A 24,987-nucleotide genomic window follows, 5' to 3' on the forward strand; every position below is an offset into this window, starting at 1 on the left:
GGAGCAGGGGAGTTTGCTGATGGCGCCCACGCTCCAAGGTCTACCGTTCACCAAGGTCCACAGTTCCACACAGCCTGTGCCAGCAGCAGTCGTGTGAGAAGGACCGGACTAGGACCTGCACACGTACACAAGAGCTCCCCAGGGGCTCCTGTTGGTGGGGAGGTGCAGAAGGGGAGGCTGGAGATGGGGCCCTGCAGCCGCAGTGGAGAGCGCAAAGCCAGGGCGTGAGGCTGCACAGGGGACACACAGGGAGTGACCACCGTGTCCACCTCCAGCAAGGACTTTGCCTGAGAGGTGACAAGATGGGGCACTAAAACACCCAGAACTCCCGACAACAGAGGTTGGTCTGTGTGTTATGGTGCATCCCCAGGGGAAATACCACACAGCTTTAAAATACTTCAAGAATTCTAGTCATTTATTTTTTTTTAATGTTTATTTATTTGGCTGCACTGAGTCTCAGCTGCAGCATGGGGAATCTTCAGATGCAGTAATGTTCTGTTAGTCACTCACTGTGTCCAACTCTTCTGTGACACCATGGACTGGAGCCCTCCAGGCTCCTCTGTCCATGAGCTTCCAGGCAGGAAGACTGGAGTGGGTTGCCATTTCCTATTCTGTACTTAGTTGCGGTGCTTAGGATCTAGTTCCCTGATCAGGGATCAAACCCAGGACCCCTATGTTGGGAGTGCAGAGTCTTAGCCACTAGACCACCAGGGACATCTCTAATGTATCTGAAGAATTTTAACACTAGTGCAGTGCTCCCCACTAAGCGTGCCCCTCCTCCACACTTCAAGCTCTACTTCACATGGCTACCGGATATTTGGGCACAAGGCCTGAGAATGTGGAGGAGGAGAGCAGAGAAGCTGCCTGAGCCCCCAGCGAGTCCTTCCGGCCAGATCGCCACCCTTCCCTGGGCCCCTGGGCTGTGAACTTCAGGGCACCTTCCACGGAGTTCCAGCAGGGATGAGAAGAGGAAGGCTCTCCGGGGCTCCACAGAGCCCTCAGTCCAGCCCCTGAAGTTGAGCCTCTACCCAGGATGTGCTGTGCAGGCTCCAATCCAGTCAGGGACGGTCCGCAGATCTCAGTGTCAAGGCTTTGAACCAAGCTGTGGGTCATGGTGGAGACAGCCAGGCCTTGTCCACCACTAAAGCCTTCAAAGGCTGGCGGGAAGTGTCCTCTGTTGATTCCAACCACATGGCCAATTAAGTTCTATTTAGCCTCTTGCAAAAATGTTTTCCTCTCTTGATTTAATAAAAGCTGGAGCAGTGCCATCCCTGGTAGACAGGCTGGGACCCAGCTCCGTGAAGGGAGAGTGAGCTCCCACAAACTAGGCCATGGATCCTCAGTCATCCCCTCCACAGACAGCATCTCTCCGAGGACTCTGAGGAAACTTACACCGAGCTCTCCCTCGGCACTGTGATTTCCTCCTCCTTTTTCCCTCTCTGACCTTCTCGGAGCATGTTGGCGTGGACAGAAAGGAGCACAGAGATGAAAGGGAACAGCTGTCATGTCTCCTGAAGCCCAGGCTCAAAGAAAGGCCCTGCTAAGGCACAGTGGACGCCCCACCACCAGACTTCCCGCCTCCCTTTGGTCCTGGGAGCTCTCCCAGGGCCTGTGATGGCTACTCCCAGACTCCAAGGAGGTTTTTACTCAAAAGGCAAGTCTTCACTCCTCCCCACTAGGGAGCCTGTTCCCACCACTCCGCTACAAGAGACAGATCCCTGTCCACATTGTCGCTTGGCCCTCAGCAGCATTAAACCAAACAGACCCCTGCCTCCTTCTGGAAGCTCACAACTCTCCCGGCATCTGGAGAGCAGAGCTCCTCCCCAGAGCCAGCATGCCCAGACAGCTGCTGGGAGGAAGGGCTCGGAGCTGCCTCCCCACCAGACCCTGCTCCCAGCAGCAGAGAGCTGCCTCACCCAGAGGGTGAGATGAGGCCTCCTGCAGCCAGGTCACTGCCCACGCCCCCTCCTACACCCATCTCTGCCTGTGCTCCCCTGCCAGGGGGAGTCTGCTGGGTGCCCGCATCACCTGGATGGCTTGGGTACGTGACCCATGACAGAGAAGGCCTGGGATGCAAGTGGCCAGGACCACGGAGGAACTAAGAGCGGGCTGTCCATGCAGGCTGACAGCAGGAGGGGCTGCCGCAGAATCAGGCTCCCTGGGAGCCGCAGATCAACGGGAGTCCACCCGACAGAGGCGGTGAGTCAGCACCCAGCATCAGAAGCCAGGAGTGCACATTGGTGCCACAAGATCCAAGCGGTGGCCCACAGCACCCAAAGCAGAGTTACAGAGACAGTTAAAGCGCACAGAGTTCCCAGGGGCCAGAGAGACAGGCCTAGAGACAGCTCAGTTTATACAATCAGAATAAGTCAGGGTTGGAAGATCAAAGGCTGAGGACAGAGGCTGCGCTAAGAAGCTCCAATCCCAGGCCTGATGTCAGGTCTAAACCAGCGTTAATCCAGAACCACTGCCTGGAGGAGAGCACACACCTCTGGGAGGAAGGCTCCTGAAGGCCACAGCAAGGACAGTCAGTGGTCTCCCTCTGTCCTTCCCCAGGGGACCTACAGACACTCACTGTGAACTGGGGAGATGAGAAGGCCAGGCCCTCTGGGACTGTTAGACATTGATTCTAGGAATGTGTCCCACTGCCCGAGTGGGCTGCATGGGACCAGCCATCAGCAGAGTCCCATCCCAGCACGGCTCACAGTGGGTCCACAGGGTCCCTGCACTGGCCTATTGGTCTTCACCACCAAGCGTTGAGGCCCCAGGACATACTCCACACCCTTGTCTTCCTCTCCAAACGCTCCCTGCTGCCAGCCAGGCCTCTCTATGTGATGATTCTCAAATACATCCGCAACCCAGGCCTCTCTCCAGACTCTCCACCCCACTGGGCCTCTCTGCACCTCCCAGAGGTAACGCACAAACCCTTCCTTCCTCCACCCAGGCCACACACACTGCCCACTCGTTCACCTCATCTCAGCCCCACCTGCCTGCCTTCATCAGGCTCTCCTGGCCAGGACAGACCCAGAGGCTCTCTACATCCACCCAGACCCCTCCCTCCACCCACCACAACCAAGGCCGTTGTCTTAAAGCACAGGCCAGACCTTATCTTTCCCTGGGCCCCCATCCTTATGGAATGAGATCCAAAGGCAGGGTATGGCTCTCAAAGTTCTGCCTGGCTTGCATCCTGCCTGGCTTCCCAGTCCAGAAAGTTATGAGTGCTAAATAAAGATTCTGTGAACTGTCCTTGCTAATGGACAGTTCTCTTCCATGTCCCAGCCTGCCCTGGGCCTCTCTGCTTCCTCTGTTTCTAAGGAAAGCCATTAGGATATGGGTATTACTAGTCATCCCCTGAACTGTAAAAGACACACAAGGAAGGCAACATTCTAGTTCAAGAAAAGACTTTCTAATGGTCAATTTCAGGCAAAAAGACCAAGCCACGAGGGAGTCAAGTGCTGCTGAGCAAAGAATTGCTTCCATATTTCTTCCAGTGAACACCAAATCAACATTCAGGAAGGAAAGAAAAACTTCTGCCTTACACTTTTCCGACACCCGGAGCATATTTCTAGCACCATGTTATTTAAAAGTATCTGACTGGGCTAGTGAGCAGCCCCAGCAGTGCTGAGGAGCTCACTGCTGGCTGTCCCCGCAGGCCTAACAGTAGGAGATGCTTTTGCAGAATCAGGCTCCCTGAGAGCAGTGGGAAAGCCAATGTTGCCTGTTTGCTTTCTTGCTCCCCTTCCTAACTGGGAGCTTGCTGCCAGCAGCTGACTGATTATTCCTTAAATCTTTAACCTCCAACCAGGCGCTAAGCAGGGGCTTACCCAGTGGCTCAAGTGGTAAAGAATCCACCTGCAGTGCAGGAGACACAGGAGACATGGGTTCAGTCCCTGGGCTGGGAAGATCCCCTGGAGGAAATGGCAACCCACTCCAGTATTCTTGCCTGGAGAATCCCATGGCCAGAGGAGCCTGGTGCACTATAGTCCATGGGGTCACAAAGAGCTGGTCACAACTACACACACGCACTCATGCAGGCACTGAACAAGCACCCCAGAATTGGAAGAAGGGATAGAAATAGCAGGCAGAGTCCAGCGCCTCCGGGCCTCCTTCCCAGCCCCATATACACAGTGGAATCACTGGGCAAGGTTACCACAGCCCACCTCTGTCTTCCACGCCTGGGTCTGTGGGCTGGGAGCTCTGGGTGGCGGGCATGCCCAGGCCAGCCTGGCTCCTGTGCCAACACCAGCCCCGGTCCTGGCACCCAGAAAGTGCTGGTGAAACCTACTGGCTGGGCTCCTCCAAATGAGTAAGGAATTACTCCCTTTCCGGAGGCTTCATTTTGAAAATATATTTAGTAAGTTCTAAACAAAGCATACCAACCCACCCCGTTTTATTTGTTTAGTTAAATTAATTCTATGTTAATATTTCCATTAGCCATTTAATTTATTCTAAAACCTGGCAACTGCAAAGTAATAAAACCTCTCAAATATTGACAGACAGTAAAGTAAATGTCGCCCAGCTACAACCATCTGTTTTTCCTCCAAATTCCTCAAGATGGAGGGTGTGCTGCCATCGTTTATTTATGAGGTTTCCCAGCGCCCACGGCATCTGCTCTCAGCCCTCTCCCATCCCCTGAGCTAGGGCTGCTGAGGCGACACTCTGTAGCCGGTCACAGGGTGAGAGGCAAAGGAGGAAATGGTCTGGAGTGAAAATGAGAGAATCTGCTTAACAGAGAGAAATAGGCTGAGCCTGGCTCAAGTGTACAAGCCCACTGTTCCCCGCTCCCTGGCCCCACACCAGCAGTCCTCTGACGTCCTTGATGTGCTGAGCCCTGCTCCCCATCCCCCGCCCCACTCCCCCCAGCCCTCCTGCCTGGCTAGGCTTAAAGAGGAGGGGCAGTACCAGTGCACCGCTGGCCCTGGAGGTCTTCACAGAGGCAGGGTCCAGGTGGGCCCACAGCTCAGAGCCCTGACTCACCTTCCTCTCAAGGGTTTGCGTTAGCACTGGGGGTGAGGCTGGAACCCCAGCTCTGAGGGCTTCTCCCCATGAGACAGATAAAGCGCCACCAGAACTCAAGGCCTCGGGCAGGACAAAGACGTGCTCTGGCTTCAAACCTCCGTCCCACCAAAGCTGTGGAGCCTAGCCCCTCCCCATCAGCTGAGTGAGAGATGGCCTTCCCTGTGGGTTCAAACTATGTCCGTCTGGCCAGTACAGGGGCCCAGGAGGCCAGGGCAAGGTTGCCCCACCTGCCAGACGCCCAGTGTCTCTGGGGAGGTAGCCTGTCACCTGAGCCACCGCTCTCTGAGCCCAGGATACAGGTTAGACATTTCACCCCAGGCTGAGGGGCCAGAGAGGGAGGCCGCGCCACCCCGGGCTCTTGCACACCCGACATGTGCTTAAATGTAGCTAGTGTGTACGAGGCTCACGTGCTTACAGTTCTTCCGACACCGCCACTCAGAGCCCAGGGAGCCCCAGCCCTCCCCATGCCCGTGTCCGGATGTGCGGCCTCAGCCCCCTCAGTCCTCTGCCCACCTGCTCCTCCTGGCTCCCCTCCCCGCAGGCTCCAGCAGCGTGGTGACCCCTTAGCATCCTCCATTGAAGACCCAGCTGGAAAGGGGTGGGGGCACCATCTAGGAGCTCAGTCCTGAGAAGAGTCCAGAGGGACGGAAGTCCAGGCCGTTCCTTTGTCTAGCAAGCAGGCCTGTCAGCCCCACGACTTGCTCCAGGGATGCCAGACACCTCGAGGTACCCGGAGCCCCATGGGGACAGAGACCAGCAAGTGATGAGATGTGGCTCTGTGTCCCAGAGTCTGTGCTCAGGACAGCCTCATGAGAGGACAAGGGAGGAACCTGCAGGTTAGATGGCATCCAGGAGGAGAGGATGGTGTAAGGAAAGAGTCAGAGGCCACACGGCTCACCTGACTGGATAGAAGGTATGAGAAGGAGCAAACGTGGGAAGCCAAGAGCTGCAACAGGGAAGAAAGTACAGACATTAGCCTGAGGGCAGTGTGGAGCCGAGGCTGGCTTTAGCCTGGGGGAGGAACATGCTTCGGTTTGAATCTGAGACACATCCCTGTAGGGGACATGGAGAGTTGGAGGAACCCAGGCTAGGAGATGCGAAAGAGAGTGGGAAAGAGCAGACCAAGGAAGGGTCTGAAAGACTGTCTCCAAACAAAGGCCTGCCATGCACCTTCAGTCTGTGTGGCCCCACAAGACGGCCTCAAGCAGGCAGAGTTAGCCAGCCAGCGTCGTGCAGACTGGCAGGGGGGAAGGGAGCGCTCTGACTCAGCAGGGGACCCAGACAACACTGTCGGTGAGGACCTGGGTCTGACATCCTAGCCAGCCAGGGCAGGAACTGTTCACTGGGCAGCTACCGTGCGCAGGCACGTAGAGAGAGAACTACCATTCTGCCCACTGGCCAGAGCTCCCGCTCACACAGGAGTGGGAGCATGACACAACTCCAGCTCAGGGTGTGCAGCCAAAGAGAGCCATGGCGCCTTGAGGATACAGGGGGTGTGAGTGACTCAGAGGGGCAGAGAGGAGGGGGTGGGTCCTGATCCTTGCATCATCACCAAGCGGCTCTCCCAGCCCTGCCCCAGACAACAAGCATCCTGCCCAGATGCTGTCACCAGTTTCGAGACAGCCTTGCATGTGAGGAGTGCACAGGGGAGGGGAGACGCCCAGAGAGGTGGGGCCCGTGTAGGAGGACACACAGCTGGGGACGTCAGGGTCCAGCCGGGTGCACCCATCTGCACCCCACTCTGCCCTGCAGCTCCACAAGCCTGCTCTGCCCAGGGCTCCCCTGCAACATGTGCAGCAAAAGTGTCCCCAGGCCTGTCGTACCCTCCCCTCCCCACACACTGCCTGCCAGAGAAAGGCCACCAAACAGCCCTTGGCAACAGTCCCCCCATTTTTTATCTACATGTTGGGGTCTTCAGTTATCTCGACAGGTTCTGCTGACGTCATCCCAGGAATTCACCTAGCCCAGTGCGGCCCATCACACTCACAGCTCAAAAGGAGAAAAGAAGTTGCATATTCACAGCCAAAAGAGGAGTTCATAAATTTCCCTCCGATTACCAGATGTGTGTAATTTATGGCCAAGGCAAGATGCGTCAAGCCCATGAGGAGCTGAGAGGCGGCTGCGAGGAGGCGCCACCTGGTGAGGAGGCGGCCACGCAGCCACAGGCTCTGAAGGAGAGTGGGGGGCGGCCAGTGATGGGGACATGGGCCCAGGGGCAGAGTCAGGAGAGACGGGCAGGTCTGTGAACGTCACACACGCGCATCTGCACAGGTGGGGGCCTGGGGACATCGAGCAGCCCCCGGGCCCACCAAGTGAGGGACAGCGTCCAGCACAAGGAGCCCCTGGGATTCAGCAAGACCCTTCTTGCTGCAGCAGACACCTAAGGGCCCCGAGGCAGGGGTGTCACCAAGGCTGGACTGATGGCCAGGGCAGCTGCAGACACCTGGGTGACCAGCTCCCCCTCGTGCTGCACGGTAGGGCTCGCTGCCAGAGTCTGCAGGTCAGACTCCGGGAATCCACAGTCAGCCTTGGCACAGGAAGCTGGAGGAAAAGTCAAGCCAAAGGTCTGCAGGCATCTCAGGAAAGGGTCCTCCAGGACCCTGGCCCTCTGCCTCCCCATTTTCAGCTGAACACGCTGAGGTCTCAGCGGCTGTGACCTTCCCAAGGTCACACAAGTGGTAAGTGGTCAAGGTGAGTTCAAATCCATACCTGATTGTCTAACCCCCACACCCTCCACCAACTGCTCCTCCCTCCGCGGTGCCGATCAGGCAACGGTACTTGGCAACGTGTTGGTGTCACGGTCACACCTTGTATATTCTGTTGCACACACCAAATATTTTACTTTAAAAGATAATAAAGAAAAGGTCTGAGAGCCAGCAGAAAGCGGAGGGTTCCTCTCCATATACTTTTCACACATACAGGCAGACACACTCAGCCAGAGGTCTGAGAAGGAATCTCACCAGGGCAAGCTGTGAGCTTGTCCACGGCCCGTGGCCACCAGGGTTTGGGGAGTCCTTCCAGCACCTGCACTTAGATAGGCCTGGAGCTGGTGAGAAGTGGCCCCAGTCCCTGCCAGCAAGGACATTCGGGAGGAGGGAGAAGAAATGAGGACAGTGGTCTCGATCTAGAGCACCCACCCGGCAGCACGGCTGCTGGGCTGTCACCAGAGAAAGGCAGCAGGCAGCCAGTATCTGAGTGGGGAGAGGTTCTTCAGGGTCAGCCTGGAGGAGGTGGTCCCAGAGGTCGTGGAGGCCCAACTGGCCAGAGGCAGCTGCTGCTCTGAGCACAGGCAGGCTAGACCTGAAGGCAGAGAGGTAAGATTACATCATGAGGAGGCCGGAGGAGCCTTGAGTGACCAGACCCCAGTTCAAGACTGACCGTGGTATCTCGGGCAAGCTGCTCAACCCCTCCAAGACTGGCTCTCCCCATCCAGGTGGTGGAAATGAGAATCCCTATCCTGTAGAAACATTGGTGGGGGGAAGCCAGGTCCTGTGTTTGCACATGAGACTCAGATAATATCGCAGCTCTGGTTACTGAAGGCCTTCTCTGACGGCCTCCTGCATGCAGGCAGCATGACAGTTATTTCCATTTTACAGGTGAGAGAACTGAGGCTCAGAGAGGGAGGGCATCAGGCAAAGCCACAGGGCAGGAAAATGACAGGCCCACAAAGAGGGTCTCCTGGCTCCAAAGACAATGCTCTTTCCCTTATAGCAGCCCCTTCTTCAGCATAAGCCTATTCCTCAGATCTCCCCCTGCAGAGATAAAAGGTAGGGTCATTATTAATCTCCAAATTATCACTCCTTGAAATGCTAGGCAATTCTTCCACAACGGCAGCAGCACATACAGGAGGCCAGGGTGTGATGAAAAAGGGCGCTCATTCTTCTCAGACATGTACGGCAGGGGAGGGGGGGGGTCCCTCGGGGGGTCCCTCCCTGCCCTGCCCCTTGACCTTCTCCACAGGGACGACTGCAAGAAGATAAATGTTTCATTATTCAGAGATGCTTCCCGCCAAGCAGATCCAGGGCAGGCTCTGGGCTCTGGCCACCCCTGACCTCCAGGGGACCTGTGACCCTAGATCCTCCACATTCCCCCCTCTCCAGATCAGGAATGTCACTGGTTCTGCAAGCGACGGCTTCAGATTCTCTGCAGGGGGACTTGAATCACCAGGGTCCCAGGGCAGGGATGGCTGACACTCATGGAGTTCCCATCAATCTTCCCACAGACACTTCAGGCTCTGGCTGAGGAGGATTTACGGGCTGGGAGGGACACGGGACAATGCCATCCTGCCCAGGCCCCACCAGCAGCTTTTTCCCACGGTCAGCACTGCAGTCCCCGAGGAAAGGGCCAGAAAGGCCAGCACGGGCTCCTCAGGCTGGTGGGCTCACCAACCACTTCACTTGCTTTTTATTCTCTTCTGTATGTGTCCAAAGGCTCTGCCAAAAAAAAAAAAAAAAAAGGTGCATTACCGTTCAAATCCAGTGAGGAGAGAAAACAATAAGGTTGTCTTGTTGTTTGGTTTTGTTTGTGAGTTGTTCTCAAGCGCTAAGACCGGACAGGCATCTCCTGCCAGCCTGCAGGGAACATGGACCCACAGCAGGGAGCCTCGATGTGTCTGAATTCCCAGGGAGCCCACATCAAAAGCCCCCTTCTCGTTAAGGGACAAATGCTGTGCTGAGAGCAGGCACAAACCTCCCCCAAAGAAGCCAAGCAGCGTTCTAATCACAGCCCTGAACGCAGGGCCCAGCCGGCTGCCCCATTCAGCCATCCTCCCACTGCCAACCCCCAACACCCAGAGCTGCACTCTCTTGCCATCTCCTCTGCCCCTCAAAGCTCCAGACAGTCTGGGCCTGGTCCCTGGGCTCTGGGCTAGGTGGATAGGCCAGCATCCACACCACTTCGCTCAAGAAAGTCTGGGTACTTAGGAGAGCCCTTGATGGCCTCAGAGGAGGCAAACCTTGCTGTCTCCACAACCACCAGTGTCCAAGCCCTCCTACCAATCAGCACAACCTTGGCAAGTTCCTGGCCTCAGTATCCCAGTCTCTAACTAATGTACCGAGAAAACCCCTCTCATAGAGAGGAATGAAGGAGAAAAGAGCTTAGGCAGCATCTGTCTCGCGGTCAGTGCCCATGCATTTGCTCTCAATATTCACATTTCATCCTGCCGCAAACCAGGATCAAGCCCCACCTGAGTCTTTGCTTGAAGCAGCTACCACGACGAGCATTTGCTGCTTCATTGCCACCTTAGATTCTGCCCACAATCTGGTGCAACAAGGCAAGAATCATCTTCGCCATGGGAAAGGTAAGAAACCTGACTGCATCCACCCACTCCGCCCCAGGTTATCGTTCACCAGAGCCTCTGCAGGGCCTCCCCCACTCCAAGAAGAGTACTAGCCCCTGCTCTGCCTTGAAAACCTCATTCTCTAACACAAGAGAAATACGTTGTTTTTAAGTCAGAGGCCACAGGCAGCTGGGTAATCAGAGCTACCTGAAGCACAGTGTTGAGGATTCCAAGGCTGCCTGTCAGTTCAGGTGGAAAGTGCTCTGCGGTGGGTTAGTGATGCGTCCTGGGCACACGAAGGGTCTCTAGCAGTGGGTCAGAAACAGGCGGTGGTTTACGATGGATCCGGAATCAGATCCCAGATCCTTACCTCAATGTAGTGATCACAGGCATGGCACCACCACAGTGTCTAGAAATTATCTGTAACACTTTTAATTCCTATTTTAATGAAAATGTTACCATTTGCTATGGACTAAATTGGTTTCTCCCAAACTTCACATGTTGAAGTTTCATATGTATTTGGCTGTGTTTGTGCATAGGGCTTATAAGGAGGTAATTTAGGTCAAATGAGGTCATTAGGATGGTGCCTTGGTCTGACAGGATTAGTGCCCTTATAAGAAGAGACATCCAAGAGCGCTTCCCTCTCTCCCTCTTCTTCTCCCTCGTTCCCTTCTTCTCCCCCCGTCTTCTGCTCTCTCCTGCTATGTGAGTACATAGTAAGAAGGCCACCATCTGCAGGCCAGGGAGACACACCTCCCAGAACCCCACTGTGCTGGCACCCTGAGCTCAGACTTTGCTACTCCAGAACTGTTAGAAAATAAACATCTGTCGTTTAAGACACCCAGTCTATGGTGTTTGATTAGCCCAAGCAGGGTACATGGGCATATATTACTGGGCAATCAGAACCAGGAATGGATGCCCTGTGTCCACAGCTCTGCTCCTCCTCCTCATTGTAACATCCTTGCAAATGTGAGCAGTCACTCCCTTTCTGGTAGCCAAGGGAAGTCCCAGCCTCCTACCACCCCATGCCTCTTCCTCCTGCCCATGCCCTTTCTCAGCAGGATGGACAACTTCATTCTTGAGAATCTATGAGGAGGTAAGAGATGCTCAGAGGCTTCAGAATAACCTCCAATTCATCTCTTCATTCTCAGAAAAGCCCTTGGGCTCCCAGACCCAGGCCCATCTCCCACCCCTCATGTCCAGTCCACAGAAGAGCCGTTAGTCCTGAAGGCACCCACCTCAGTCCCACCATGGGGGGATGGAACTCCTGGTCTCCTGGGTGGGTGCAAAGATTAGGGGCACAGATGGGGGGCCCAGGCCTGCGTGAGTCCCTAGTGCGTCAACCATAGCCTATACAGCGCTGACTGTGAGCAACAGCAGTCAGCGAGGAGGGGTGACCAACACCAGCTCAGTGACTGCCGCTGTGCGCCTCTGGGTCCCTGTCTACTGCACCTCTCAGGGGCTCATTCCCGGTCTGGAGTGGGGCCAGAGGTGGTGGGCACAGAGGATATAAAAAGCACACACGTAGGACAGATGGCTCTCCCCAGTGTTAGCTGCTATTGTACTTGTCGTGTTGCTCCTGTACCAGCACTTTTCACATGTGGCCTCACCAAAGAGTCCTGTGATCCTGTCACCAAATGCGAAGTCTGTGAGCCCCATGCACAGTAGGGCCAAATAAACTGAAATGTGGGGGTTTGAAGCAAAGAAAGGGTCGTTGCAGGGCCAAGCAAGGAGTACAGGGGGCTTGTGCTCAATTCCCGATGGTTTCATGGAGAAGGTTTTAGAGGCAACATTTGGGGTGAGGGCTGCAGGGTATGTGACTTTTCTTCTGATCGGTTGGTGGTAAGATGATAGGGTGGTGCTTCCACGAATCTGTCACGGTAAATTGAGATTTCTGGCTGAAATCTGGGGTCTCGGCATACAGTTCCATCTTCCACCTGGTTAGGAGTCTTAGTTCCTGCAAAAGAACTCAAAGATATTGGTATGAATGTCTCTTGAGGGGGAACCAAGACTCTACTCCAAGGCTGCACTGTGGTTTCTTGGCTGTTCCTCTTTCATTTCTGCATCCCCTCCTTTCCCCGATTAGCAACTCTTTGAACCTGACTATTGAGGAGGAACTAAAAAGCCTCTTAATGAAAGTGAAAGAGGAGAGTGAAAAAGTTAGCTTAAAGCTCAACATTCAGAAAACGAAGATCATGGCATCTGGTCCTATCACTTCATGGGAAATAGATGGGGAAACAGTGGAAACAGTGGCAGACTTTATTTTGGGGGGCTCCAAAATCACTGCAGATGATGACTGCAGCCATGAAATTAAAAGACACTTACTCCTTGGAAGGAAAGTTATGACCAACCTAGATAGCATATTCAAAAGCAGAGACATTACTTTGCCAACAAAGGTCCATCTAGTCAAGGCTATGGTTTTTCCAGCGGTCATGTATGGGTGTGAAAGTTAGACTATAAAGAAGGCTGAGTGCTGAAGAATTGATGCTTTTGAACTGTGGTGTTGGAGAAGACTCTTGAGAGTCCCTTGGACTACAAGGAGATCCAACCAGTCCATTCTGAAGGAGATCAGCCCTGGGATTTCTTTGGAAGGAATGATGCTGAAGCTAAAGCTCCAGTACTTTGGCCACCTCATGTGAAGAGTTGACTCATTGGAAAAGACTCTGATGCTGGGAGGGATTGGGGGCAGGAGGAGAAGGGGACGACAGAGGATGAGATGGCTGGATGGCATCACCGACTCGATGGATGTGAATCTGAGTGAACTGCAGGAGTTGGTGATGGACAGGGAGGCCTGGCGTGCTGCGATTCATGGGGTCACAAAGAGATGGATATGACTGAGCCGCTGAACTGAACTGAGCTGATTGGTACTCAGGAAAGGTCTAGGAGGTTGAAGCCTTTTTCCCACAAACAAGAAACAGGGTACATAGAAAGCATTTGTACCCAGGAGGGCCCCACACCATCGGCCTCAGTTTCAAACTCTGTGAAATGATATCATTAATCCAGGAAGTGAGGAAACGGGGGCTCCAGGAAGCCAAAGCCATCAGGCAATCCAAGAACCAAACATGAACCCCTATTTCCAGAGCCCAGTGGGCAGTGATCCCAGATGCTTACAGTGGGGGAGACAGAAGTGGAGCCCTGGCCACGGGACCCCCCTCCCTGTGCCCTGACAATGAGTGTGTGCTACCCAGGGGCCCAGGGAAGGGAGCACAGCCAGCACCAAACAGGAGCAAAGGGGGGATGCAGTGACGACCAGGAGCAGGGAAGGTTACCTTGCAGGGGATCTGGGCACCTGGCTGAGGAGGGTGCTGGATTCCGGACCAGCCCTCACCACTCACCTGGATCCTCCAGGCAGTAGCACAGGGAAAGGAGAGAGAAGAGACAGGCTTGGTTATCAGGCTTTTTTCACGTTCTCCCCAACAAAGTTACCACACAGCCCTCCAACCAGAAACACAGCTGTTGGCTTCAAGACTAGACTCAGCCCACCCAGGGGCTCCTGCCCTCTTCTGTGAACACTGACCACCCGCCTTCTAGGCCTTTCTGGAGAAGGGAGAGCCAGACCTCCCCAAGCAGCTGATGCCATGGTTCACAGATGATCAGCAGCTAACACCACGGTTCATGGATAAAGACAGCAGGGGAGTGGAAGAGCCCTGGCCTCCCACCCCAAGGGACATGCGGCCATCACTTCTATCTCCACACACCCTAGGGCTTCAGCTGCCCAGGCCTCTTCTCTCCCCAGCGCCAACCTCAAGTCTCAGATCGTTGTCTGACCAGTCTGTGAACCATACATGAAGCACCATTTTGAACATAAAGTATAACATGTATATGCAAATTCTGAGAGTTCAAAGCAATTGCTCCTTTGAGGATTTTCTCATCCATTGTCTGCCTTTTCAACAGCCCTATAAGACGGTTTGGAGAAAGTACCATTCTATCCATTTTGCAGGTGGAAAAAGGAAGTCTCCATGTATGAGTCAGGGTTATTACAGCTGACTGCTATAATAACCAGAAAGTCTTGCTTAATACAAAAAAAAAACCACCTTATTTCTTATTCATTCAAACCTAGTGCAGATGCTCTTCTCTGTGGCCAGATCCAGCCATTTGGGGAGGGCACTGTCTTTGGGGGGGTCTTTGGGGTCCTCCCCAGGACTCCCTGCAAGCAGCCGGTCAATCCAGGAAAGTGTGGAGAACCACACAGGATGTGGTTCTTCAGGCCTGAAGGTTGGCATGCCCCTGGCTTCAGCCCAAGTGCTATTGACCAAACCATAGTCATATGACCCCAGCTTTACTGCCAGAGAGGCTGAAAGGTATAGTCCTAATGTGCCCAGGAAGAGGAACTGGGGCTGGGGCATCAAGCCAAGGTCCTGCCAGCCCCAGGTTAGATGCCTGGGCCCTCCTCCCCTCACCGCACCACCCATCCTCCCATAGGAGTTCCCCACACTTGTTCTCTCTGAGTCTACTTCTGGGACACAGGCTGAACCAAGACTGTTCAAACTGAACCCCCACATGTGGCTTCAGCTACAGGATTTGTGATCAATTAAAAACCAGAGAAGTATAAAGAGACAGGAAGACATTTCCATTCACCTAAGAGGAAATTGCAAGGAGGGAGATTAAAACCACATTTGAATTACAGAAAAAATAATTGGCAAAGTTCCTAGAATCCAAGTACATTCCTATAATGAGTAGAATTCGCCTCTCCTCCACTGCTAAGCTGTGAGCCTACGATTTCAGAAGACCCGACTTAATCACAGTCTAGTTGGATATTAAAGTTGCAGCTACTCAAGTTCATCAACAATTGCCTAATTACAAGGTCTCAGGAGGGGGGTCTATAATCAGTTTTTAAAAGAATATCTCCTACACGTAGCACCTTCCACAAGTGGCCCCTAGAATCTTTCCAAACATGAGTTAACGTCCCTTTGGGACATTCCAGGCATGTGAACTTTGCCGTGCGTGCATGCCCCATCATGTCTGACTCTTTTGCAACCTCATGGACTGTTGCCCGCCAGGCTCTTCTGTCCATGGAATTTTCCAGGCAAGAATACTGGAGTGGTTGCCATTTCCTGTGAACTTTGGTGATGGACAAAATTTGGAGTCTCTGTCAGCAAGATAGGTGTGACTCAGATACGGAAGTATGCAGACACTGGTTCAAGGTCCAAACCACAGAAGGGAAGGTACAAAGTAAACATGTCAAGGGTAGAGAGGAGTTTGTCTTCCAGGTCTGGTGGGGAGGGAGTCAGGGGACCCAGAGGCCTATCTCAGTTCTGGCCAGCTTCCATTTCCAGAACATTGTGTTCATGCAAAGAAGGGCCTCAAAACGAGTCAGTGGTCAGCCCTCAGGTCAGGGGGTCTGCAGAGCAGAGGTAAGACAGCTGGATGCAGGGAAGAGGGCTGAGGAGGCCTCGGCCATGGCATCTCAGCACCAGCTGAGGTGCTGGGGGTTTGGAGGGAGGATTCAGCGATGCAGGAGGAGGTGGAGATGCTGCCAGGCAGGGAGGAGTGGGGTGACATCCCCTCTGCCTCAGAAAGGAGGAGTCACTTGGACAGGGCACAGTAATAAGTGGGAAAGGGACTCCCCAAGGAATGGAGAAGCATCCGCAAAGAGCCCCTGATTGCTCCAAGAACTGCAGGAGTTTCATGGTGACTGACACTCAGTGAGTGTTGGAGGCCGGGGAGAGGCTGGCACAGGGTTGGGAGTCAGGACCTCCTAGCCAAGCCTGGGGTCTGGGCTTCCCCTGACAGGGAGGAATTCCAGGAATGGCCTTCCTCCCACAGTGCCCCCACAGCAGGCAGCGCATCCTCTGGCCCATGAACAGGAGCTATAGCCCTGGCACCTCCTGCATCCTGTCTCACTCATGACTGCCTCTGACACAGTACCCAGGTCTGGCCGCCAAAACTCTCCAAAATCATCACCTCTACTGCACACCAGAAAATGTGCCTCCAGCTCTCACCAGCTGCTCCTCTGCTAAGGCAAAGTAGCTGCGGGGAAAATCTCAGCCACCTGCCTCAGCCAAGCAGTGAGTGGGGAGTCTTTTACCCTCCCCAAGACTGACTGTCCTCTCCCAACCTCCATGTACATCTGTACCTCCTTGCAGGCCCACCAAGACAACCCCACTTTCCTTCCAGGGACTTTCCCTGGGCAGGATTCTCCCTCAACCTTGCCTGATCCACACAGGATGCTCATCCGTCTGTCTCACTACCGGCCCTGGAGAAATGTGGGTTCGTTCCCGGCACTGCACAGCCAAGGGATGGTGCCCAGCAGATGTTGGGAGGATCATATGAACCAGGGAGTTGGTGGAGAGCCAGGAGCTTGGCAAAAACACCTCCTTCCTGATGCAGAAATCTTGTCACCAAAATATTGTTCTTCCTTCACTTTTCAAACAATTTTAAGCTGTTGTCAATCTGACCCATGGTTTATTTGGAGCCATGGGACAGGCATAATTTGTGTTATCTACTGCTGTGTAACAGATGACACAAAAACCAGTATCTTAAATCAGAATACATTTCTTATCCCACAGTTTCTATGGGCCACAATCTGAACTTGCCTTAGCTTCTGATGAAGGGGTCTCTCATGTACCCACAGTCAGGCTCTCAGCTGGGGCTGCCATCTCATCTGAGGGCTTGACTGGGGGGCTCTGTTTTCAAGCTCTCTCACGCAGTTTTTTGACACACCCAGTCCCTTGCCACAGGGGCTTCTCCATGGAACTGCTTCATGACATGACAGCCCATATCCCCAGGATGAACGACCCAGCAGAGAGCAAGAGAAAGCACCCAAGATGAGCCTTTTGTAATCTGATCTCAGAAGTAACATCCCAGCACTTCTGCTGTGTCTTGTTCGTTAGAAGTGAGTCGAGAAGACGTCCCCGGTGGTCCAGCAGTAAAGAATCCACCTGCTAAAGCAGGGGACATGGGTTCAGTCCCTGGTCCAGGAAGATTCCACATGGCACAGGGCAACTAAGCTCGTGCAACTATTGAAAATTGGCAAGCAGCAATGAAGACTCAGCACAGCCAAAAATAAGTAAATTAAGATTTTTTTGCAAACTTAAAGAAGTGAGCCAAAAAATTCAACCCACATCCAAGAGGAGATTCCACAAAGGCACAGATCCCAGGAGGAAGGAATCCATGGGGCCATCTGAGAGGCTGTCCACCACACTCTCATCCCTGCGGCAGGTCACAGCTTCCTACAGCAGCATCTCCCACCCCACGTGCTCTTCTAGACCTTGCTGTTCGCCTGCCATGAGGTGGAGTCAATGTCCTCTCTCCTGGCACCTGGGTGAAGCCTTGAGAATTTCAATCCATATCAAGTGGCAGAGGTGATAGCGTGTGACTTTTAAGGCTTCTACCCTGTTTTCTAGAAACACTCACTTTTGGAAACAAGCCGCCCTGCTTTAAAGAAGCCCAAGCAGCCTGTGGAGAGGCAGCAAGACCTCAGTTCCACAGTCCAAGCCAAGCTCCCAGCTCATAGCCAGCACCTACGTGCCATGCATGTATACCATCTTGGACAAGACCCCTCAGCTTGTGCCACGAGCACCCCAAATTGAAAATTTATGAAGAAGACAGATTATTGTTATTCTTAAACTACTTAATCTTGGGGTGACTTGTTGTCCAGTGATAGATAACCAATACAGTTCCCAAACGTCCCTTCCCAGTGGATGGGGTGAACCTGAGAGACCCCCAATCTACCACCCCCAGGCCAAAGCTGGCAGGAAGAACTCATGGACAAGGCCAGATAAGAGTGGCCATCTGGTATCCCACAGGTACCAGGCTGAGTCTAAGACAAGAGTATGGTGAGCCACCACCCAGAGTCTGGGAACCCCAGGACAAGTTGGGCAGGCTCACACAGGCAGAGTCTGGAGCCCAGTGGAGGGCCAGACAGCAGACCTGCCACTGTGCAGAACTCGGAACAGCTCCCTTGAAGATGTGTCCCTGGCCAGGAATGCAAGGTCGATTTCAGTCACAGTCAGCCATTCCCAGATCCTCTGGTAGGGAGGGGGACGTCAGAGTTCCCACACAAGGGTGCTATCAGGAATGGCTGAGCTGGAGAGCAGCCTCATGAAGCTGGGGCTGGGCCAGGGAGACTCCACTCCCTGGCTGACCTGAGGGAGGAGAAGGAGGAGGGCTTGGGAGCAGCATTCAAGCCCAGGCACTAGCCTTGCCAGGCACAGAGGATGGAGATCATGGAATCCTGTAGGTCCCCAGCCCTCTTCATCCAAGTCTTCAGCCCCCACTTCCCCATAGGTGGTTGAGGAAGCCAAGATCAATTTCAGGGAAACTCTTGCACAAGACCCTTTTATATTTTTATTTTTTTAGGCCATGCCATGTAGCATGCGGGATGTTCATTCTCCAACCAGGAATCAAACCTGCACCCTCTACCTTGGGAGTGCAGAGACTTAACCACTGGACGGCCGGGGAAGTCCCTACAAGAGAATGCCTTCTGACGGAGTGCAGGTGCCTTCAGTCTTAACCCCCGTGTCTCAGTCATGCACACACCCTACAGAGACTTTGCAGATGAAAGTGGCTCATCTTGCGAGAAAAAATGCATGTGTGTGTGTCTCAGTGGCTCAGTCATGTCAGACTCTTTGTGACCCCATGGACTGTAGCCCACCAGGCTCCTCTGTCCACGGGGATTCTCCAAGCAAGAATACTGGAGTGGGTTGCCATGCCCTCTCCCAGGGGATCTTCCCAGCCCAAGGATCAAAGCTGCCCCTCTCACATCTCCTGCATTGGCAGGCGGGTTCTCTACCCACTAAGCCACCTGGGGAGCCCAAGAAAAAGGCAGGATGTGGTAAAGTCAAGAGAAAAGCTGCTGTACTTACACAGCAAACTCTGGTAAAGAGGGATCAGCAGCGTGGACAGGGAAGCATCTGAAGAAAGAGAACCCCCTTCTCCAAAGCAATAAGTAGGGGCCCCAGACAATATCCAGCACCTAGCCAGCAAGATGCCCAAGGGAACTGGTGAGCTGGCAGTGTTTTCTTTCAAAAGTGACCCTTTCTGTGATCTTATCAGAGAGCCAGATATCCAGATATCAGTGACATCACACACACACACACATATACACATCATCTTTGTATAAGAGTAATCATAACCAAAATATAAAAATAAGATAAAATTGCACTTTTAAAAAATGTTTACATTAAATATCTCAGTGTGACATCCCATGTAAACCTCTTTTTAAAACAATGGTATTTTGGTGCCTGAAACGTGATAACATTTTCCATGGCCTTTTTCTAGTACCCCATGCCCTGGGGCCAGGTCCCGGGTGAACTAGCCTGCACCTGAGCAGAAGCTGCTGGATGGCCTGGGAAGGCCTGGCTGGGCAGGTTCCATTAGGCAACAGTGTGGAATGGCCGCTCCCCCTTCCCCCGACCCTGGGGGTGGGACTAACCAGGAGCCCGAGCTAAGGCTTGCACAGCTCTCCACTTCCAGGCTGAGAGGGGCCTGGAAAGGAGTAGACATGCTTGGAATTCCAAAAATGTACCTCTGTCTCAGGCCTCTGCCTGCTCCCCAGGCCTCCTGGGACTCCAAGAGCAGGGAATGGGGCCTGGAAAATAAGCCCAATTACCAGTCCTCCCAGAGACAGGGTGGAATTCGTGCCCACCCCCCACCCCCACTGAGTTCAGGATTTCCCACGCTGACCCCCAAGCTGCCTGAGTGCCCAGTGGGCCACCTCCAAGGATGAATGCTGGCCCTGCCACCCCTATAATGCAGTCTTCCGTGACCCCATCCACACAGAAATGTCCAGGAGGGGCCAAGGCGCAGACATAAGCGGGAAGGGGGGCACCCTAGTCACAGGCCTGCCCCTGACACCTGGCAAACTGCTTTCCCTCAAGACCTTCGAACTCAGCTCATGCAGAATGTCCTTCCTGACGCTGGGGGCATTCTTAGAGGAGCCCACGTTGAAGAAAAGTTTATGTCCCTGAGACCAGGTTGGACAACGTCCAGCAAGCAGGTGTGGGCTCACAGCAGTAGAAGGGATGGCAGGCAGGTACAGCAGAGAGGACACAGCAGACGGGGGATAGCAGACGGGACACAGCAGATGGGGCACAGCAGACGGGATACAGCAGATGGTGGACAGCAGACGGGACACAGCAGACGGGGGACAGTAGATGGGACAGAGCAGACGGGGGACAGCAGACGGGATACAGCAGATGGGGGACAGCAGACGAGACACAGCAGATGGGACACAGCAGACGGGACACAGCAGACGGGGGACAGCAGACGGGATACAGCAGATGGGGGACAGCAGACGAGACACAGCAGACGGGGGACAGTAGATGGGACAGAGCAGACGGGGGACAGCAGACGGGATACAGCAGATGGGGGACAGCAGACGGGACACAGCAGATGGGACACAGCAGACGGGACACAGCAGACGGGGGACAGCAGACGGGATACAGCAGATGGGGGACAGCAGACGAGACACAGCAGATGGGACACAGCAGATGGTGGACAGCAGACGGGACACAGCAGACGGGGGACAGTAGATGGGACAGAGCAGATGGGACACAGCAGACGGGGGACAGCAGACGGGACACAGCAGACGGGACACAGCAGACGGGGGACAGCAGACGGGACACAGCAGACGGGACACAGCAGACGGGGGACAGCAGACGGGGGACAGCAGACGGGACACAGCAGATGGGGGACAGCAGACAGGACACAGCAGACGGGACACAGCAGATGGGGGACAGCAGACGGGACACAGCAGACGGGACACAGCAGACGGGGGACAGCAGACGGGGGACAGCAGACGGGACACAGTAGACGGGGGACAGCAGATGGGGGACAGCAGATGGGGGACAGCAGACGGGGGACAGCAGAGGGAGGACAGCAGACGGGATACAGCAGATGGGGGACAGCAGACGGGACACAGCAGATGGGACACAGCAGACGGGACACAGCAGACGGGGGACAGCAGACGGGATACAGCAGATAGGGGACAGCAGACGAGACACAGCAGATGGGACACAGCAGATGGTGGACAGCAGACGGGACACAGCAGACGGGGGACAGTAGATGGGACAGAGCAGATGGGACACAGCAGACGGGGGACAGCAGACGGGACACAGCAGACGGGACACAGCAGACGGGGGACAGCAGACGGGGGACAGCAGACGGGACACAGCAGATGGGGGACAGCAGACAGGACACAGCAGACGGGACACAGCAGATGGGGGACAGCAGACGGGACACAGCAGACGGGACACAGCAGACGGGGGACAGCAGACGGGGGACAGCAGACGGGACACAGCAGACGGGGGACAGTAGATGGGACAGAGCAGATGGGGGACAGTAGATGGGACAGAGCAGACGGGGGACAGCAGACGGGACACAGTAGACGGGGGACAGCAGATGGGGGACAGCAGATGGGGGACAGCAGACGGGGGACAGCAGAGGGAGGACAGCAGACGGGACACAGCAGACAGGACACAGCAGACGGGTGACAGCAGACAGGGGACAGCAGACGGGGGACAGCGGAGAGGAGATGGCTGATTGGACAACAGCCTTCTCTCTAGCACCCCCACCTGTACTAGAGACCCTCCTTACATTCTTTATCTGTGCTTGAACGTGTAGGTGGGTAAGTTCTTGCACTAAGCTGACCTATGAGTCTGATGTCAGTGGTTTTAGTACAGCTAGAATTCATTTCCCCTCCAATCACTACTTTCAGATATGTGTCAAACCTTCCTTTGGGCACATTCTAGCACCAAAAAATCCAATCTGAAAAAAAAAGTGTCCATGTATCTGGTCTCATTAAAACTCATCCTGCTAGCCATGCGTCCCTGACCCAGGCTGCTGGGAAGATTAGAGCTGAGGGAAAGGGCCTTCCTGGCACGGTGTCACCTCCCCTTCTGAGGAGGCACCCAGACAAGGTGCCTTGCTGGGATGTGTGGGTACTTCTCACGGGAGTGGTCCTACAGGCCCCTACCCACTTGTGCCCCAACTGTTCCTGCAGCCTCCCACACAGAGCCCAGCACTCCTGGCGGGAGTTCACAGCTGGGCTCAAAGCCACCGTGTCTGGTGGGGCACCGTGACTCACAAGATGCGCAAACTCCAGGGGCTGGTCCTTCATCAGTCCTCTCCCTGTTCAGCAAAGCCCAGGCCAGAGCATGGTGTCAGCCTGCTCAGCCAAGGCCTGGAAGGCCCATCTTCCACATGCAGGGCCCTCTAAGTTCCAGGAAGGACCCTCTTTCTCTCCCAGGGCTCTCCTCTTGGGCAGCTCCAGTTCCTGTTATTGATAGCTATCTCGTCACTGTGTCCTCACATTGCTGAGTGGGATGGGAAGGGTGGTGTCGTCTTTCTCTTGCATCTTTTTATAAGGGCACTAATCCTGCTTGTGAGGGCTCCACCCTTATTCCCTAATCACCTCCCAACAACTCCATCTCCTAACAGCATCACACTGAAGGGTATGAATTTGGAGAAACACAAATATTCAATTCATACAAGAGACCAGATATTCATGATACTATAAAATTTATGATGCTCTCTAGGAACCCCTGGGCTAAACTTTCCAGGGGAGCTGAAATGTCAAATTATTTTCATAATAATACTGAGACATTATTTGCCTTTTTCACTGTCATTCTCTCACAAACACACCCAGGAGTTTTTCAGAGCCAGATGACATGTAAAACATCCCCACTCTGATACCTAGTGACATGTATATTGTGTATTTCTATGTTTTACAAATTCCCCAATTTTGAATTATGAGATGGTGGATGCAGGTAGATATAACTGCGTTGCTGATAAGTGGTAAACAACCAGGTATCCAAACAATAAAGCCCTGATATGTAGCATTTGCCATTTACATATTGTAAATATTCTCACCATGGCCCATTTTAAGCCACCAAAGTAATGTCATTGAACAGAGTTAGGAAAAGAAATTACAACCACCAGCCAGCTGGTCAGAGACAGCTCCATTACAGCACAGTCCTGGAAAAACACAATAAACAGGAGCTCTTTAGGGTCTTCAACAATTTTTAAGAGTGTAAAAGGATCCTGGGATCAAAAAGTTTGAGAACTACTGCTCTACATCACCCTGACCAAAAGATGTGCAAAGGACAGCCCTGGACACATTCAGAACACAGGAAATTGGGGAGCTGGTTCCCTGACATGCAAGCCTGCAAGGGGAGTGCCTGGTGGAGACTCAAGCAAGGGGGACTTCACTAGAGGGTCAGAGAAGGTGCAGCGGGAGGACTGAGGGGGAAGTGACCTCAGGTCTGGAAAGGCAGGAGGAGCAGGCCCTTGGCCAGGGGCTGGAGAGCCCAGCTGGAGAGCCTGGGCTCAATTGTCAGGGGGCCTGGTACCTCCAGAATCTGCTGTGCCCAGCCTGTTGGCCCAACCGCCCTGGTCTGCTCTGAGCCACTGTCCTCCACAGGACCCCTCAAATGGAGCAGCAGGAGGCTGGTACGTTGAAGAATGATTTCAACAGAGAAGATCTCTCTGGAAGGCAACAAACTAAGCCAGATAGGCTAGACATGAGCTTAGGCACTAAGCCTGAGACCAACCAGGAGAAGTGAGAGCTGCCCGGCTGAAGCCCGGGCCCATGACCGCCCTGACCTGGTCAGCTCACCATGCTTTTACCCAGCTCCCCCACCAGCCCAGCTCTGCTCAAGGAACTAAGAACCCCAAGAAGAATAAGGCTGTCCTGCCCTCCCTGGTGGGGGACGGACAGGGAAAACTTGGGGGTGGAAGGGCCACAGGATACAGACAGGATACAGGCCCAGGGGAGGCTTCAGCCAGTGCACTGGTCAGTAAGGGTCGAAGGACCAGATGCCAGGCCATGAAGGTGAAAGTGAAAGTCACTTAGTCATGTCCAACTCTCGACCCCATGGACTATACAGTCCATGGAATTCTCCAGGCCAGAATATTGGAGTGGGTAGCCTTTCCCTTCTCCAGGGGATCTTCCCGACCCAGGAATCGAACTGGGATGTCCTGCACTGCAGGCAGATTCTTTACCAACTGAGCTATGAGGGAAGCCCCAGGACATGAAAGAGCCCTGCCTCCCAGTCCCAAGGCTGGTTCATACCCCAGGGCACTTTGAACCAGCCTTGGGACTGGGAGGCAGGGCCTTAGGGCCCCCAGAGCACAGAAAACACTGAGGGTGAAACCCTATGCAGGAAACAATGGCCACAGAGCAAAAGTTCCTTTAGATCATCCGGCTAGAAACTCCAAACTGCCAGGGTTCCTGGGTCCCAAGGGGCCAGATGAACTGGTCCCTGTTTCATTCACATGCTCTGCCCAGAAAATTCCCCATCCCGCTTCTAGGATGGAAGATCCCCCACTCCAGATCCCTCTCCCCTGCCATCCTCCCCTCCCCCCAGCTTGGGTGCCCAGGTGAATGTCAGTAAATGCCCTTTCAGCCCAAGCCCTGTGAAGGTGGTTTGGTTTTAGTGACCTGTAATTAAAAATCAGATTTTCATTTGCAGAAGCACAGTCAGCAGTGGGGAAATGAGGAATCAGATCATTGAACAGGAGGAATTAGCAGTGCTCAGGGCTAAGCATGGGTGAACAAACAGCGCATGTTGGCCATAGCGTCACTACATCTTTGTCATCATTTCCCCACCTACTGACTTTAAAATGTGTCAAGTGCCTTTTTCACAAACCATCCCATTTAATTTTCCCAATCCCCACAAGATAAGCAGGACTCACCCTACATTTGCTGTTGTTCAGTCGCTAAGTGGTGTCCCACTCTTTGTCACCCC

At 53.9% G+C, this 24,987-nt stretch overlaps 1 protein-coding gene across 1 annotated transcript in view; it reads right to left on the reverse strand.

The window, feature by feature from the left end:
• Positions 1 to 397: 397 nt before the first annotated feature.
• Positions 398 to 24,987, reverse strand: part of LOC114113042 (keratin-associated protein 10-4-like) — a 35,526-nt gene continuing 10,936 nt past the window's right edge. The window contains exons 3-4 of the mRNA XM_060408820.1: positions 10,505 to 21,830; positions 398 to 9,452 (exon numbers count right to left, since the gene is read on the reverse strand). Of these exons, the coding sequence (XP_060264803.1) occupies positions 20,197 to 21,830 (1,634 nt within the window). The 3' untranslated portion in view covers positions 398 to 9,452; positions 10,505 to 20,196. The remainder of the gene's footprint in view (positions 9,453 to 10,504; positions 21,831 to 24,987) is intronic.

Source organism: Ovis aries, chromosome 2 (genome assembly GCF_016772045.2).
Source record: "Ovis aries strain OAR_USU_Benz2616 breed Rambouillet chromosome 2, ARS-UI_Ramb_v3.0, whole genome shotgun sequence".
Taxonomy (NCBI): domain Eukaryota; kingdom Metazoa; phylum Chordata; class Mammalia; order Artiodactyla; family Bovidae; genus Ovis; species Ovis aries.